The sequence below is a fragment of the Hyla sarda genome, chromosome 6 (assembly GCF_029499605.1).
Source record: "Hyla sarda isolate aHylSar1 chromosome 6, aHylSar1.hap1, whole genome shotgun sequence".
Classification (NCBI taxonomy): domain Eukaryota; kingdom Metazoa; phylum Chordata; class Amphibia; order Anura; family Hylidae; genus Hyla; species Hyla sarda.
The window spans coordinates 123,534,472-123,551,740 of NC_079194.1; the positions used below are offsets into that span (position 1 = coordinate 123,534,472).

The window sequence follows — 17,269 nt, forward strand, 5'->3', positions numbered from 1 at the left end:
CTGTAGGCCCCCAAACTGCCCCCATATATAGTTGCAGGCCACCATACCCTCCCGTTTTGGTGCTCCACTGCTCCTCTGGTCTGGGGACCTATTGCTATGGCTCATAGCAGTAGGTCCCCAGTCTGCAGGGGCAGTGGAGCACCAAAGCTAATGGTAGTTACTGCCCACAGCAGCCCAGTGCCCGCGCTTCCCCTTTGCTCCGCTCCTGAATGCAGTGGTGTCAGCCTACTATTTCTTTCAAAGTGGTCCAGACCAGTAACCAGTGACTGTGGCTGCCATTACTGATTTTTTTTCAAGTACCCCCTGGAGAACTGCCAAGTACCCCTGGGGGTACTTGTACCCCAGGTTGAGAACCACTGGTCTAGTACTAATCCTGAGTTACAGCCTGTATAAGACCCAGAGCTGCTGCCACTCTACTGTGGGTGGAGTCACTGGCCGACATTTATCATTGACAATTTTTTGTGTCTAGAAAAGGCACAAAAAGGTGCAAGCAGGGTTTATTTGCACCTTTTGAATTTCAATCCACTGATTTTGGCAATACACATGATATAGACTGCTTTTATGAACTGCGCCTTTTTATGAAAAGGCACAAAAAGGCGCAGAGCCACTGAAAAGTCTCTAAACTACACCATCCCAGACTTAGCTTGGCTTTATGGTGTATGTGAAATGTAAAATTTCTGAAAATGTGTACCTGCACAAAATGTATTAAAGGGGTACTCCTGCCCTAATACATCTTATCCCCTATCCAAAGGATAGGGGATAAGATGTCTGATCGTGGTGGTTCCACCGCTGGGGACGTCATAGGGGGGCCCCCTGGTTGTCACGCTACACATTTGGAGCCTCCAGCGCTGCGGAGAGCTCACAAAGGTGGGTGCGCAATGACAAATTGCGGGGATCCCCAGCAGTGGGACCCCCTCGACCAGACATCTTATCCCCTAACCTTTCAACCAATTACATTACTTTTCCTGTACTGTTCTCGTTATAGCCTGTACAACACCCCAGAGCTGCACTCGCTCAACATTGTGCGGCTGTAGGAAAATCCATGCAGACATGCTTTGCCTGCATGGGATGATTGCAATAAACTACCCGCCTCTCTTGTCTGGAGATACAGAGAAGCAGAATAAGTGAAGCACTGGTGGAAAAGCAGGATCCCTTTACTGTTTTCATTTGAGGGCACAGTATTTCATTTGTAGGGTCACAGTATAAAATTTATTCATATATGGGGGACAGTATATAATAAATTCATTTAAGGAGCACAGTATGTAATTAATTTGTGGGGGCACTTTATAAAATTAATTTATGGGCCACAGTATATAATTAATTAATTTATGGGAAACAATATATAATTTATTAAAGAGTACCTCATCAGCTCACTGCCCCCATCATGAAAAACCTCCACCTGCCTTTATTTTTATTATTTTTTAGTTTTCTACCTTGATAATGCTCTGTATTTTCTGCTCAGTCTGATTTAGATTCACAGACTGGGAAGGGGCGTTACCCAGCAGGCATGACATCATCTGAAGCCATACAGGGGAGAACTTCCTCCATTGAGATGTAGCTGGGAGAGGTCATAATGGTGTGGACCAGATGCAGAAGAAAAGGAAAAACTATAGAGAAAAGGTCATTGATATCATTGTGTATTCTGCCTGTGTCCAATCAGTGCTGTAGTGACTGGTTATTTATACAGTGATGATGGGTAAAACAACAATTACCAGCATACCCTTACCACTGCTTAGGTCATACAGGGAGCTGTAGTTTCGCATTGTCAAAACTTAAGTGCTTTACACTTACTTGGCAAGTGGTACATTTAACTATTACATAAAAAAAAAAAAAACTAAACTCTGACACTTTACACCGGGCGTTTCTGTCACGCCAAGTAGGGAACCTGTTAAGAATTTTAATCCGTCTGGTACAAGTAATACAATATATTTACAAAATGATTTAATTTTTATTTGTAGATGAATTTGATATACTGTACTCAGGTTTCCCTAGATCTAAGGGACCCCAAAAACACCTGGCAGCAGATTTACTTTTTAGACACTTTCCTCTAATTCTGACAAAGATATGTTGGGGGGGGGGGGATTTTACAGTAAGGAGATGTAAAGAGATATCAGATGAAGGGAGCATTATTACACTGTAAGAGGCACAAAGAGGAAATTATTATGCGATGAGGGTCACAAAAAGGGCATTATTACATTGTATGGGGAACAAAGATGGACATTATTACTGTGTGGGGCATAAACAGGAGAAATATATGTCTATGTTCACACTATGGAACATGCGCCTGGAGATATTTCAGCCAGACATTTTGAGTGCAGTGGCTGCCATTGAAGTCCATTGGCACTAGCACCACGCAGACTTGTGCTGGCACCATGCCATTGCAGTCCATGAGGAATTACTCTTTCGATGGGTCCAGTACACTGATGTTAGATTCATACTGTGCTCAGAAATTCCTTGGATTGGACGTAGCCTTATTGTGTGAGGCCTACAAGATGCACTACTACAGATTATTGGCACTAACACTATTTTAGTGTGTGTGGGCACTATGGGGAAGATTTATCAAAGTCCAGAGGAAAAGTTGATCAGATCGCTTCTTTCATTTTTCACAAGCCTTCCCAAACATGAAAGAAGCTGATAGGTTGCTATGAGAAACTGGGCAACTTTTCCTCTGGACAGGTTTTGATAAATCTCCCCCTATTTCTGTATAAAATGCAAAGGGGCATACTATAAGAATAGGGCTATATGGCAACTTTGGCCAGGGCATTGGTCATGTGACCATAATTCGCAGTGTTGCAATCCCTGCATTGTGCTGCATCTCAGTTAAAGTAAATGAATGAGGTTGCGTTGTGATCCACTAATTGCCGCAAGCAGAACTCCTTCCATGTTGGATTCATTACGTTTGTCGTGTCACAGTCACAGCCACTTACGGTGTGTAACACATCTCTATTCACTCATATTAGCTCAGATGCAGCACAATTCAGGCCGAGGGACCTATGGCCACACTTTTACTTTTGCCCAGGGCCACAATTAGTCTAAAATCTGTCCTGCTCACAGGCTGATCCTGTTTTGGCTGCACCTTTCAACTTTTCCCTATAAAGACAGAGCTACACAACAATAGAAATGTGACACATCTCACCTGAGCCGGCTTCAGTACCACTGTGTTACCTGCTGCAAGACAAGCTGCTGCTTTCCATGCCAACATCATGAGTGGATAATTCCAAGGGATGACAATTCCACACACTCTGCATTGAAAATCAGATTTCACTAGTTGTTACTTTCCGAGTGGACATTTTGTATTATTATTATTATCTATCTCACATATTCCTTCTTTGCACTTACATCTAAAGGGAGCATAAAACTGGCCCTTTTAACTATAGCTGCCTTATCATTGTTTAAATAGTGGGTACACTTATGCACACTTAATGTGCCCTTAAGGCTATAGTGAGACCAGCAGGCATAAATAAGCATTTGTTTTCCGGCTAAACAGATAGAGGTCTGCCTAAATGAGTGGTGTTCCTCAATATGCTAGTGCACAGCCTTCTAACTACTAACTAACTACCTTCTAACTACAGGGTGGGCCATTTATATGGATACACCTTAATAAAATGGGAATGATTGGTGATATTAACTTCCTGTTTGTGGCACAGTAGTATATGTGAGGGGGGAAACTTTTCAAGATGGTTGGTGAGCATGGCGGCCATTTTGAAGTCTTCCATTTTGAATCCAACTTTTGTTTTTTCAATAGGAAGAGGGTCATGTGACACATCAAACTTATTGGGAATTTCACAAGAAAAACAATGATATACTTGGTTTTAACATAACTTTATTCTTTCATGAGTTATTTACAAGTTTCTGACCACTTATAAAATGTGTTCAATGTGCTACCCATTGTGTTGGATTGCCAATGCAACCCTCTTCTCCCACTCTTCACACACTGATAGCAACACCCCAGGGGAAATGCTAGCACAGGCTTCCAGTATCCGTAGTTTCAGGTGCTGCACATCTCGTATCTTCACAGCATAGACAATTGCCTTCAGATGACCCCAAAGATAAAAGTCTAAGGGGGTCAGATCCGGAGACCTTGGGGGCCATTCAACTGGCCCACGACGACCAATCCACTTTCCAGGAAACTGTTCATCTAGGAATGCTCGGACCTGACACCCATACACCATACCTTGCTGGAAAAACTCAGGGAACGTGCCAGCTTCAGTGCATAGAGAGGGAAACACATCATCATGTAGCAATTTCACATATCCAGTGGCCTTGAGGTTTCCATTGATGAAGAATGGCCCCACTATCTTTGTACCCCATATACCACACCATACCATCAATTTTGGTGTTCCAACAGTCTTGGAGGGATCTATCCAATGTGGGTTAGTGTCCGACCAATAGCGGTGGTTTTGTTTGTTAACTTCACCATTCACATAAAAGTTTGCCTCATCACTGAACAAAATCTTCTGCGTAAACTGAGGGTCCTGTTCCAATTTTTGTTTTGCCCATTCTGCAGCACCTGAAACTACAGATACTGGAAGCCTGTGCTAGCATTTCTCCTGCGGTGTTGCTATCAGTGTGTGAAGAGTGGGAGAAGAGGGTTACATTGACAATCCAACACAATGGGCAGCACATTGAACACATTTTATAAGTGGTCAGAAACTTGTAAATAACTCATGAAAGAATAAAGTTACGTTAAAACCAAGCACATCATTGTTTTTCTTGTGAAATTCCCAATAAGTTTGATGTGTCACATGACCCTCTTCCAATTGAAAAAACAAAAGTTGGAATCAAAATGTTCGACTTCAAAATGGCCGCCATGGTCACCACCCATCTTGAAAAGTTTCCCCCCTCACATATACTAATGTGCCACAAACAGGAAGTTAATATCACGTACCATTCCCATTTTATTAAGGTGTATTCATATAAATGGGCCACCCTGTACTTTGACTACATTTAAATCAGGAAAGTTTGTGTATTGTCATAGCCGAGGGTATGATTTGCCTGGCACTAAATTGACCTTTCTATGGCACACTTACCCAATAGGCTCTCTCTTGGTGTAGGTTAAATTCCGATTTGGTCGAGCTTGATTAATTGGGATGGTGCAGCCCTGTAAGACATATATATATATACACGTTATTTTATATCCCAATCAACCTATGGATAATTGTCAAAATCATTTGTATCTGTATAGAGAGATAATAACACTTTATATGATCACTTTATATTATTGCTAATACTAAGCATATTTGATAGATTGCCCTACTGTTACCTTATTTGCTCTGCTTGTCTAATATTGACACTGAAAATCTGACTGGCAATGGTTTGTAGATGTCACAAGTCAGGTTTGCTGACAAACTCCCCATTTGTAGTTTTAGGGTCAAGGCTTGACCATTACCCATTGCTGGAGCTCAATTTATATTGCAGAATGCCCTTTACTGATTAGCTGAACTGCCTTGACATTGGTGTTCTTTGCTTCCCCTGGAATCTGATGCCTTTTGTCACCCATTCAAATATGAGCTCCACAGACATGTGTAAAATAACCATACAATTAAGGCACCAGTGGGAGCAGGGACATCTGACAATCACCTGAATTTTATCACACCAGCCAGCAAAGTATCGGAACGTCTGTATGGACATTCCCACATGAGTCTTCAAGGCCAAAGTGTACACAGCACCAGAGTCTATGGATTCAATGGTAGCCAGCTCTTCCTGATGTTCCTCCATAAGGTCAGCAAGCCTGGGACAACACAAATAAATCATCAACTTTGGGAAATTATATTGTGGGGTATTTTATGTATGCTACCCCTATATAGTGTTCTTTTATATAAATAATTATGCCACACAGTGCCAAGTTATCAGTGCTATCGCCATGTTCTTACACGAACACCAAACAGTCTTTAAAGTGGTACTCTGGTGGAATTTATTTTTATTTTTTTTTATGAACTGGTGTCAGAAAGTTAAACAGATTTGTAAATTACTTCTAATAAAAAATCTTAATCCTTTCAGTACTTTTTAGCAGCTGTATGCTACAGAGGAAAATCTTTACTTTGTGAATTTAATTTTTGTGTTGTCCACAGTGCTCTCTGCTGATACCTGATGCCCGTATCAGGAACTGTCCAGAGCAGGAGAAAATCCCCATAGCAAACCTATGCTGCCCTGGACAGTTCCTGATACGGACAGAGATGTCAGCAGAGAGAACTGTGGACAACACAAAAAAGAAATTCAAAAAGTAAAGAATTTCCTCTGTAGCATGCATACAGCTGCTAAAAAGTACTAAAAGGATTAAGATTTTTTAATAGAAGTAATTTACAAATCTGTTTAACTTTCTGACACCAGTTCATTTAAAAAAAAAAAAAAAAAAAAAAAGTTTTCCACCGGAGTACCTCTTTAAGTAACAGCTCCATTCATCAAATAACAGTGCTGTCTGTAATTTCTATGTAATAGTGCTATAACCTTAGGCTAGGTTTCCACACAGGTTTTTCTGGCATTTTTTGAAAATCTGCCACTGCAGTTTTTGAGCCAAAGCCAGAAGTGGAACCCGCAGGAAGGAGAAGTATAAGTCCTTCCATTATATTTCCCATTCCATTTGAATGTGTGGGGGCCCAGTACAGGAGTTGCACCCCTGTACCCTTGCTGCCCTGTCAGGCAGCCTCCATACAGTGCCCCCTGGGCCCCTTGCACCTGCTCCCTTGTATATTTGATCCCAAGTGCCTGTTATATTGTGTATTGTACATATAGTGTGTTATGCCTTTAAGACCTGTTGTCATGTGATTAACCTGTTGTCATATGATTGTAACCCAGTGAGTGACCTACAGGGTGACCTATGGGACCCCTCCTAGTCTCCCCATATAAGCCCTGGACGGAGCTAGCTCGCTCTCTTCTCTCTTGTAGCTGAGTTGCAGTGAGGTCAAGTCCTGTCAGAGTGTGTCTGGAGTCCAGAAGTGGCCCAAGTCTGTCAAGCAGCCACAGATCCACAAGTAAACTACCCCCCAGGCCCAAGTCAAAGCCTGGCAAGCTACAGACGGGGTATAGTCTCAGTCAAGTCAGTCCAAGTCATCCTGTCTCAAGTCAGCGTGGCCTGCAATCAAATTGTCCAAGTCCACTATAAGTCCCAGCAAGCCGTGTGGTCTCTGAATTCACTGGTCACCTCTGTGGACCTGGCCAAGCTGTATAGACTGTTACATCCATCTGACTCAGTAAAGCTGCCGTTGTTCCGTAACTTGGCGTCAGTCATTATTTGCCCCCGTGCCTAGCCCAGGATCCAGCGGTATTCCTTCTGGTGGGGTAGAGGAAAAACCACGTCCTGGCATCATGAACACAAGGGGTTAATGCAATCTGCCCCTAGAGTAATTCCATCTGACCTCATCGCACCCTCACCACAAATGCACTTCTGACTTTGGCTCAAAAACTGAAGTAGCAGTCCCCCTCCCTCAAAAAAATGGCAGAAAAAATCCTGTGTGGAAACATAGCCTAACTGTTAAAATGTAAAGGGGCCATAAGTGATGGGAGTGAGGTCACCTCTGGGGCCATCAGAAGAAGCTTTGTGACCTCTACAACCTAGGACTGGAGCACACAGTCAGACCCAATATTCCTACCCTGATTCCTTAGAGGTAATAACAGGATCATGGCAGCCACTCACCTGTAGATCAAACGGCCTCGATCTCTTGCATTCATTTTGCCCCATTCACCATTTTCAAAGGCTTCCTTAGCAGCATCTACAGCTTTATCAACATCAGATACCTGGGCCAGAGACACTTTGCAAATAGCCTAAGAAAAGAAGATATGGAAGACAAACATTCCAAAATTTAGGTTCCTGTAGTAGTATGGGGTAATATTGTGGACAAGAGGAAGAAAGTACATTATGGGTTAACACTTACATTCCCATCCGTAGGATTTATTGTGTCGTAGGTTTTCCCGCCTTCAGCCTCTACAAATTGTCCATTGATGAAAAGCTGATGAGGAATCTTGATCTTCATGTTATTAATGTCCTTTTCTACCTATACAAGGACAGATAAAGTAGCTCTACAGTGTATAGATCTCAGCACACAGCTCCCTATATATCAGCTTCATGGATCACTGACATAGAGGGAGTAGAGTACTGGGGAAAGCTGCATAGATTCTTGTTGAATGTAAAAACATTATTAGAAATTGTGTCTTACATAATCTATGGTTAATTCCTCGACTGCATCTTCCCCTCTCAGCCTCCTCACGAGCATCTGAATGAACTCCTCAAACTTGGTGGCCATGTAGACATCTTCATTCTGCAGCTGTAGACCATTACATTTCAGCTTCACTTCTTCCACCAGCCTGTGGATATAAGTACACAAAGGGGGAGATTTATCAAAACCTGCAGATAAAGAGTGGCGCAGTTGCCCATAACAACCAATCAGATTGCTTCTTTCATTTTTAAAGAGGCCTGTGAAAAATAAAAGCAATCTTATTGGTTACTATGGGCAACTGCGCCACTCTTCCTCTGCAGAGGTTTAAATACATCTCCCCCAAAGAGTTTAGTTGCTTAGGATCACTCACAGAATTTACCAGGTGCAATTACAAATGTACCCCCCCCCCCCAAAGAAAGAATTAGGGTGTATAGGTAATAATAGTAAAATAGTGCCAACTGTAGAGTCCATATAATGCCAACTTTAGGGCATGTTATCATACAACTTACAATGCTCACATACAACCATACTGTTTGGTTAATATGGTGCATATCTAAAACCAGCCATATGTGACATCCCAGTATAAGATGTGCTCCTACAGTCCTGTCAGGTTGAGTCCCTGTACATCCTCAGGGCTCTCCTGCAATGTTCCCCCATATTGTGTATAGGTTGCATATTTAGTGTAAAGGACCTTTGATATGATCACATGATTGTTAGTCACCTGATAATGGTTGTCACATGTTTAAGTCATATGTTTAGTTACCCAGAGAGCACCAGGTGACCAGATGACCCGCAGCTAGCCTATGGGCGCCTTGCTCAGCTCTCCTTTATAAGAGGGGGAGGTAATACAACTCTCTCTTAGATCCTGAGGTTAAGTCCAGTCCAGAAGTCTCAGAGCCAGTGTCCAGCACTTCTGGAGGCCTCAAGCCTAAATTACAGCCACAAGTCAGTAAGTCAAGTCATATTTGTCTGCTGCCACTATTTTCAGTCAAGTCAAGTCAGTTATAGTCAGTGTGGCTGCGCTAAAGTCTGTCAAGTCACTGCAAGTCCCAGCAAGCTGTGAGGTCCCCTGTGTTACTGGTCACCTCTCTGGTATCCTGGCTGAACTGTATAGACTGTACCATCTGTCTACCTCAGTAAAAGCTACCGTTAACCTTAACCTGGCCTTGAACTATTATTTGCCTTGTCTAACCTAGGACTAGTGGTTCTACCTTTGGGTGGTTACATAGGCAAACCACGCCCTGGGATCACGAACACGAAGGGGTTAACACCATCTACCCCTGAGCAACACTATCTGCCCTTACACCTCACATTGCACCCCGTGGCTCCCTACACATACATTACCAGACAATGTATTAATATATATTGCCACCAGCCACAGTGCCTGCATAATACCTCACATAGCAGAAAATTTATCAAAACCTGTGTAGAGTAAAAGTTGTGGAGCTGACCATAACAACCAATTAGATCGCTTCTTTCATTTTTTTAGAGGGCTTTTAAAAATGAAAGAAGCAATCTAGTTGGTTGCTATGGGAAACTGCAGCACTCTTCCTTAATACAAGTTTTGATGAATCTCCCCAACATAGTCCATATCTAAGCCAGCTGGAGCACACATATAATTCCACTATATTTAGATATAATGTGAACCTTAGTGCCAAATCATTCCAAACATACTGTTGGTATAATACTAATAACCCTGCCCATATTGTACCAGGTATAGTCATGGTGCCCATAGCACCCATAGTGCCTATATACCTGTATATCCTGCACAAATTCAGTGTAGATTTTTGAGGTATGCTGTTTTTTTTCTTTCAATTTATAGGAGAGCGGGTATTTGTAAAAAGCCAGATCATGTAGATTTCTAACTTATAATATCTACATAATATTAGCCAACCTTACTACATCCATAGATGCTGCTCCAGCTTTGAAGAAGTCAGTAGAGTCTTCAATCTGTGGGATATTGGTGAGGATACGTTTCCAGGCAGCCTGGGACACAAGCACAAAGGTGGTTGGACTACTGACTTTATACTGCTTTAGAGGAGATTCATATGGCAATGGACTGACTTACCCGAATATCATCTGCTATGGCTTGCTCTTCTTTTGACAGCTGTAAGGATGTATTGTCTGATGACTTAAAGTATTGAGATGCCGGAATCATCTTACCATCTTCAAACTGAAGGTTCTTCACAGTCAGCTGTGATGAAATATAGAAACCTGTGAAGCATGGGCCTGTGGTTCAGTAGGGCATCCGCTGGGGGGTATTTAGTATTTACAGTACTATGGAGCCAAAGGTAGGTGACCCAGCCCCGTGTATGTGACCCAGTGTATGGCTGTCACATAGATTAGCCATACAATGAAAAATAATCCTATCACAACCAACATTGAAGTATGGGTAAATAGGCCCGGATCTAACCGTTACTTTTGCCATGCAGGACGCGGTCAAAGTTTGTTGGGCTTCTTAAGATGGGCTTTTTTGTATAACAGAAACCATCTGAGACTGTAAGGCTAAGTTTCCACTTGTTTTTTTGTGTGTGTTTTTCTCCCAAAAATTCCAAAATGGCCTCCATTTTTCATTGAAAAAACGCTGCGTCCAGATGTTAGCTGTAACTCAATAAGAAATCGTAAAATAATTTTTCCACTTTGCGTTTTTAAGTTTGGCCTTCTGTCACTCTTATTGAGCTCCTTGGTGGTTTTGCAAAGTCGCAGCATGTTGAGCCTATGGCGTTTTTTCACTGAAATCGTGGCGTTTTTCTCCCAAAGAAGTCTATGGGAGTAAAAAAACGCCAAGAAAAACGACAAGTGGAATTTAACTTTGGCATTTGTGCAGGTGGTTTTTATTCTTTTTTTTTTTGGGACTTTAGCGATCCAAAAAAGTGATGGAGATACCTTTTTTTAAATAAAATTTCGTAGGGTACCATTAAAAAAAATATAAAAAAAAGATACAGTAGTGATGGAAAAAATTGTATTTAACAAAAATGTATCTGTTTTATAACAAAATTTTAATTAATTTTTAAACCGGGATCAATTTCTGTGGGCAGGCAGGGCACTAAAAATATATGTATATATAATACAAATGTAGTGTGTGTGTGTTTTTTCCTTTTTTTCCCCCTTTTCATTTTTTAGGTAGTACTACTACTCCCAGCATGGAACACACTATTCCATGATGGGAGTAGTAGTACCTGTACTAATTGAAAGATCGCCCCGGGTATCACTTCTGATACCCGTTGCAATCCTCCTGTATAATTTATAGATGCTGCCAGCTGCTCTTCTATGGTCCCCTGCACTGCCGTATATACACCTATTCATTTTTCCCGCAGAGAGCTGTGATTGGCCAGATGGTTCCAGCCAATCACAACTCTCTGTGTTAAATATGAATAGGTGTGTGTGCATATATATATTATATATACGGCAGTGCAGGGGACCATAGAAGAGCAGCCGGCCACCCACGTCTTTACATTATACAGGAGGATCACAGCGGGTGTCAGGAGTGACACACTCTGCTCCATGTTGGAAGCAGTAGTACCTGCAGTTAATGACAGATCACAGCGGGTGTCAGTCCTGACACCCGCTGCGATCCTCCTTCATCCCTCAGATGCAGAGCAACTCTCTCCTGTGCTCACATCTCTGCTCTGTACTCCGGCTGGCCATTCACACATTCATATTTCCCACTGAGAGCGTGCATTTGCTGCCACCATCCGGCCAATCCCCACTCTGGGTGGAAAATATGAATGAGTGATGTGAATTTCTATTCACATCACTGGCTGGCCCGGAGTCAGTAGTGCAGAGATGCGAGCGCTGTATAAAGCAGCTCCGCATCTCTGCTATATTATGGACGATCAAATCAGGTGTCAAAAGTGACACCCTTGGCGATCTGTCTATTGGTACAGGAACTACTACTCCCATCATGAAACAGTCTGTTTCATACTGGGAGTAGTAGTACTACCTAAAAAATATTTTTTTTTAAAAAGAAAAAAAAAAGTGAAAAACACACATTTTTATTATTGTCCGCTACAGTTTTAGTGCCCTGCCCACCCACATAAATTGATCCCTATTTAAAAATTTATTATAATTGCGTTATAAAAAATATAAATTTCTTTAACCACTTAAGGACCAAGACCATTTTAACCTTAAAGTGTACCCGTCAGATCCAACAAAAACTTTTTAATATATCACTCAGTACCTAATCCTGACCATGTACATCTAATTTTTATGTGTCTAGCACCTTTATTCATTTTTTATTACACTTTTAATTTAGCTCACTAGTCTGAATTCCTCCCAAAGGGAGGGGTAGGTCTCCCCCCCCCCTCCCTCAGTATGCTGTCTGCTCACATCTCCTCTATCATTAGCGAAACTACAACTCCCAGCTTGTCCTCACTGACAGCAGCGGCACACAAGCAGACAGTGGGAGGATTTTTCCTCCAGCTGTGAGCCCTGCGCTCACAGCTGTCAATTAAGGAAGTGTGTCCATGACATAGGTGATAATGCATGGACACAGCAGGACTAGTATGAGTCCAAGCAGGCAGGGGGGGGGGGCAGTTGTTTGACTGGCTTTTTCAGTATGAAATACTGAAAATTTTATAATTAAAGCAATTGCAAAACCTATTGGTTTATCAAAAGTTTTTGTATCTGACAGTGCCCATTTAAGGACCAGGCCAATTTTATTTTAGCGTTTTTCCTTTTTTCCTCCCCGCCTTCTAAAATCCATAACTGTTTTATATTTCCATCTACAGACCCATATAAGAGCTTGTTTTTTGCATGACCAATTATACTTTGTAATGAAACCTCTAATTTTACCATAAAATGTATGGCGAACCCCAAATTTTTTTTAATGAAAACCACAATTTTGCACATTTTGGAGGGTTTCGTTTTCATACTGTACATTTTACGGTAAAAATGACATGTATTCTTTATTCTGTGGGTCAATATGATTAAAATGATACCCATGGCTAGTTACTTTTATACCGCTTAAAAAAAAAAATCTAAAACGTTTTGTACAAAATCAGTAATCTAAAATTGCCCTATTTTGACCACCATTCACCATCATGTGATCATTTTTATTTTTACATTTTTCAATTTTTTTTTATTTTTATTTTTTACACTTTGTATGTCCCCATAGGGGACTATCTATAGCAATCATTTGATTGCTAATACTGTTCAGTGCTATGCATAGGGCATAGCACTGATCAACATTAACGGCTATCTTCTGCTCTGGTCTGCTCGATCTCAGATCAGAGCAGGAGACGCCAGGAGACGGACGGAGGCAGGTGATCGGATCCCCGCGGCAGCGCTGCGGGCGATCCGATCATCTATTTTAACATGCGCACTGCTGCAGATGCAGTGATCTGTACTGATCATGGCATCTGATGGGTTAATGGTGGACATCCGCGCGATCGCGGATGTCGGCCATTACCAGCGGGTCCCCGGGTAGCAGCTGGAATCTGCCGTGTATGACGTGAGCACCGCTCCGATGCTCGCGGTCATACACAGAATGTAAATGTAAAGTACCGCCGCACCAGGATGTAGATTTACGTCCGTGGTCGTTAAGGGGTCAAATACATTTTTTTCCATCACTACTGCATCCTTTTTTTTTTTTTTTTTAAACATCAAAGGGGCCAAAAATGCAATTTCCACTCAAAGGCAAAAAAACGCCAGAAAAACAACCCAAACACAGGAAAATGCTGTGGCGTTTTTTCTGTCCTTTTTTTCTTGCGTTTTTTTTTTTGAGCCACAAAAAAAAACAAGTTGAAACTTGGCATAATGAAAATGTTACTGTATAATGGAACGGCTCAACAGTGTCATGTATTTTACTATAACCATATGGGGAAAATAAATACATGAGAATTGTGATTATCACAATTCACAAACAATCAAAAATACAAAAACACACCTACCGTTTTCCCATCATTTCCAAAAAGCACCAGACCATTCTGTGTCACCAAAGCCGGCTTTGATGCCCCAGGGAATTCCAGAGGTTCTCCCTCAGTGTTTGGTCCATTGGAAGTAAAGGATGAACCGAAAAAGGTCAATTTCTGAAGAAAAAATTGTTGGTTTCTATATGTTATTCTATGAGATGCTCATTGTGTTCCATAAAGAAAGTGACTTTTGCTCCACACACTAACCCAAGTGGTGTGACAATAGGGGTATGCAGAGATAGCAGTCGCACAAGTTCCCTGTGCCTAAGGCACCTTTGCCCCATAAGTGTTCACCAGATTTTAGAGATTAAGATTTGCACTTACACTTCCATTGACCTCAGCCCAAGCTCCTGGCACCTTGTCATTTCCTCTGATAAAATTGTGTATTGCTTCAGCTGGTTGATCCCAGTTAATCTGCAGATTTAGACAGAGTGCCAAACAAGTTCAAGTTTCATTGCAGTTTCCAATTTCTGCAATACACTGTAAAATACACTATCCCAAGAATAAAGTCGTCACATTGTCTTATATAACTGGCATTTTTTTGTTTTTACTATTGGAAGAAAGTTCAACAATTTTGCCTTAATTTGCAGAAGATGCCTTGTTCTTCTGAACGTCAAGCAATCCAGACCAAGAATGAGAAAAGCCAGGATAAGGCCAGGGTTACCCTGTAACTTTTTATAGCACTACAAATTGATTTTTATCAAGCTACAGCAGCAGTCCAAAGGGATGCACTGAGTTGGATGCAATTTTGTGGACTACAGCGGTCACTCAATAGTTAAAATCAAATCAATCAAGTTGTGCCACAGTGTCCCAGTAGTTTAACAAATCATGTCACAGACCTTTGCATTTTCCTTTTTCTGTATGGGGTCATATGTGGCTCCTTCAGTTGGCTGGGGGATCCTTGGAGCTGAGCCTTGAGTGATGAGCTGGACAGCTTCCACCTGCAAGAGAGACCTTTCATGAGTTACAGAAAAGAAACCAGCAATGATAAGGGTTAATGCGGAAGCACAGTTAAAATGCAGCATCTTTGCATTTCGTATCTTTGCAAGTTTCGTAACTTTCTTGTATATACTTAATATTTGAATTTATCAGCATTCCAAATGAAATTGTAAAAGCAGTTAAGGATGTAACTGAAGTAACATATGGTAGCTCAATATCAATGCAAGTTCAGTAAATCAAAATATATGCAAAGTATACTGCATAATATATGGAGAATTAACCTGCAAAAGAAGAAGCATCCCTCTGACCCAGTCTTCTTTTATTCCTCAGCCCAAAAGTCGTTTTCCAGGATTGACCTTGCGTTTGCTTCGGCAGAGCTTCTGCCTTTGGTAAGCGACATCACATACTCCAGCAGGGGGATCTTTGACCACTCAGCTATTGTTCTTACTTGAGATTGGGCCCTTGTCCTGCCTCTCGGGTCTGGCTAATGCATCCTGGCTGGCTTCAGGAGGAGGTGGTGAAGGCAGGGTTATTGGAGGCACATACCTATTTTTGGGAACATAATTGCTCTCATCCTGACAAACTATTACAATGGGATGCATATAAGGCTCATGTGAGGGGTGGTTTTATGTCAGGGGTTGCGGGACAGAGAACGGCCTATTCAGCTAGAGAGAAGGCATTGCAAGTTGATATTGTACTGGAGGCAGAGATGGTGAGGAATCCCTCGAGACGGAGCGGGAGTGGGCTAGAGCACAGAGGGCTATCTTGATCCTGCAGAAGGCAAGAGTTCAAAAATGAATGGTGGTTAGGGAGGCGGCCCTTTTTGAGTTTGGGGACAAAAATGGGAAGTTGCTGGCATATTTGGCTCGGGAGAGCAGACCTGTGGTTTCCATTCCCTGTATCCAGAGTGTAACTGGGATGCTGGAGTCTGATCCGGTAGTAATTAATGGGGTGTTTCTGGATTTCTATAGCTCCCTGTACTCTTCTCAGACTGTGGGTGTTCCAGCTGGCCATATGCCTTTTTTGAGGGGGTTGTCCCTTACTCCTTTATCTGAAGCTCTGGCAGCTGCTCTGGAGGCCCCTTTTACTGTGGAGGAGGTTTCGCTTGCTATCGCTACTCTACCGACGGGGAAGACTCCGGGCTTAGATGGCATGCTAGATGACTGATACAGGATGAATGAGGAAAGGTGGATCCATATTATGCTGAATCTTTTTAGCGTTGCCTCCGAGACTGGAAGGTTGCCGGACTCCATGAGGGAGGCTCTGATTGTAGTTCTTCCCAAGTCAGGTAAGGATCCGACTATGCCGGATTCCTGTCGCCCCATTTCTCTACTTAATGTTGACATTAAGATCCTGGCTAAAATACTGGGGAATCGGCTTACGGGGGTCTTACCTTTGGTGCTTGTTGTGGGTTCTTCGGTTTGGCCACAAAGTTTCGATCGTGGGTGAAGTTGCTGTATGACAGCCCTAGGGCTAGGACACGTACGAATTTGGAGGTCTCTGAGTCATTTCAGTTGAGTAGAGGTACACGTCAAGGGTGCTCGCTGTCCCCCTTTTTGTTTGCCCTGGCTGTGGAACCCCTGGCGGCGGCAACCCGAGCTTCCCCTTCTATAGGTGGGATAAGCCGGGGACCCTTGGAGGAGAGGGTGTCCATGTATGCGGATGATACTTTAGTCTCTCTCGCTGATGTTGAGGGCTCTTTGAGGGCATTATTTAATCTTTTTGAACTGTTTGGCTCTTTTTCGGGCCTGCGGGTCAACTGGTCATAATCATCTCTGATGCCTTTATCTGTGGCTGCTGTTCTTCCGCTCTCTTTCCAATGTTCTCAAGGTGGTTGCTCGGTTTAAGTATTTGGCAGTGGAGGTTTCTCCGTGTCTTAGTGATTTTTATCTTTAAATCTCGATTCTGCTGTCTCCTCTATGGCTACCCGGTTTCTTAGCATCCCAGCTCATGTACGCCGCCTGGTGGATCGACCTGGATCTCACTAATGTGTCTATGGCTTTGAAAGACGCTCTGATGGGTTTGTATGAATCTCTGACTAATGTCTTGTATAGATATACTCCTGATGCTAAGTTGTTGTCTCCTATTAGAACTGTGGCTGCGGTATGGTCGGTGGTCTCTGGGCGCTTTCCACAGCCGGCGTAGTCTCCCAGGGCACCTCTGTGGCAGAACCCTCATTTTTAGCACCTGCAGGAGGTGGAGGCAGCTGGCTTTTGGAGTTCACATGGAGTCAAGTTTGCTGTGCATTTATTTAGGGATTTTCCC

The 17,269-nt window shown here is 42.5% G+C and overlaps 1 protein-coding gene across 5 annotated transcripts in view; it reads right to left on the reverse strand.

Annotated features, from left to right (window-relative positions):
* ALDH1L1 (aldehyde dehydrogenase 1 family member L1) overlaps positions 1-17,269 on the reverse strand; it is a 111,298-nt gene that overhangs the window by 16,925 nt on the left and 77,104 nt on the right. For all 5 annotated transcript variants that reach the window (XM_056524893.1, XM_056524894.1, XM_056524895.1 and 2 more), the window contains exons 5-15: positions 14,905-15,006; positions 14,390-14,479; positions 14,045-14,182; positions 10,222-10,347; positions 10,048-10,139; positions 8,154-8,301; positions 7,872-7,991; positions 7,634-7,761; positions 5,581-5,731; positions 5,031-5,101; positions 3,137-3,242 (exon numbers count right to left, since the gene is read on the reverse strand). In XM_056524893.1, the coding sequence (XP_056380868.1) occupies positions 3,137-3,242; positions 5,031-5,101; positions 5,581-5,731; positions 7,634-7,761; positions 7,872-7,991; positions 8,154-8,301; positions 10,048-10,139; positions 10,222-10,347; positions 14,045-14,182; positions 14,390-14,479; positions 14,905-15,006 (1,272 nt within the window). The remainder of the gene's footprint in view (positions 1-3,136; positions 3,243-5,030; positions 5,102-5,580; positions 5,732-7,633; positions 7,762-7,871; positions 7,992-8,153; positions 8,302-10,047; positions 10,140-10,221; positions 10,348-14,044; positions 14,183-14,389; positions 14,480-14,904; positions 15,007-17,269) is intronic.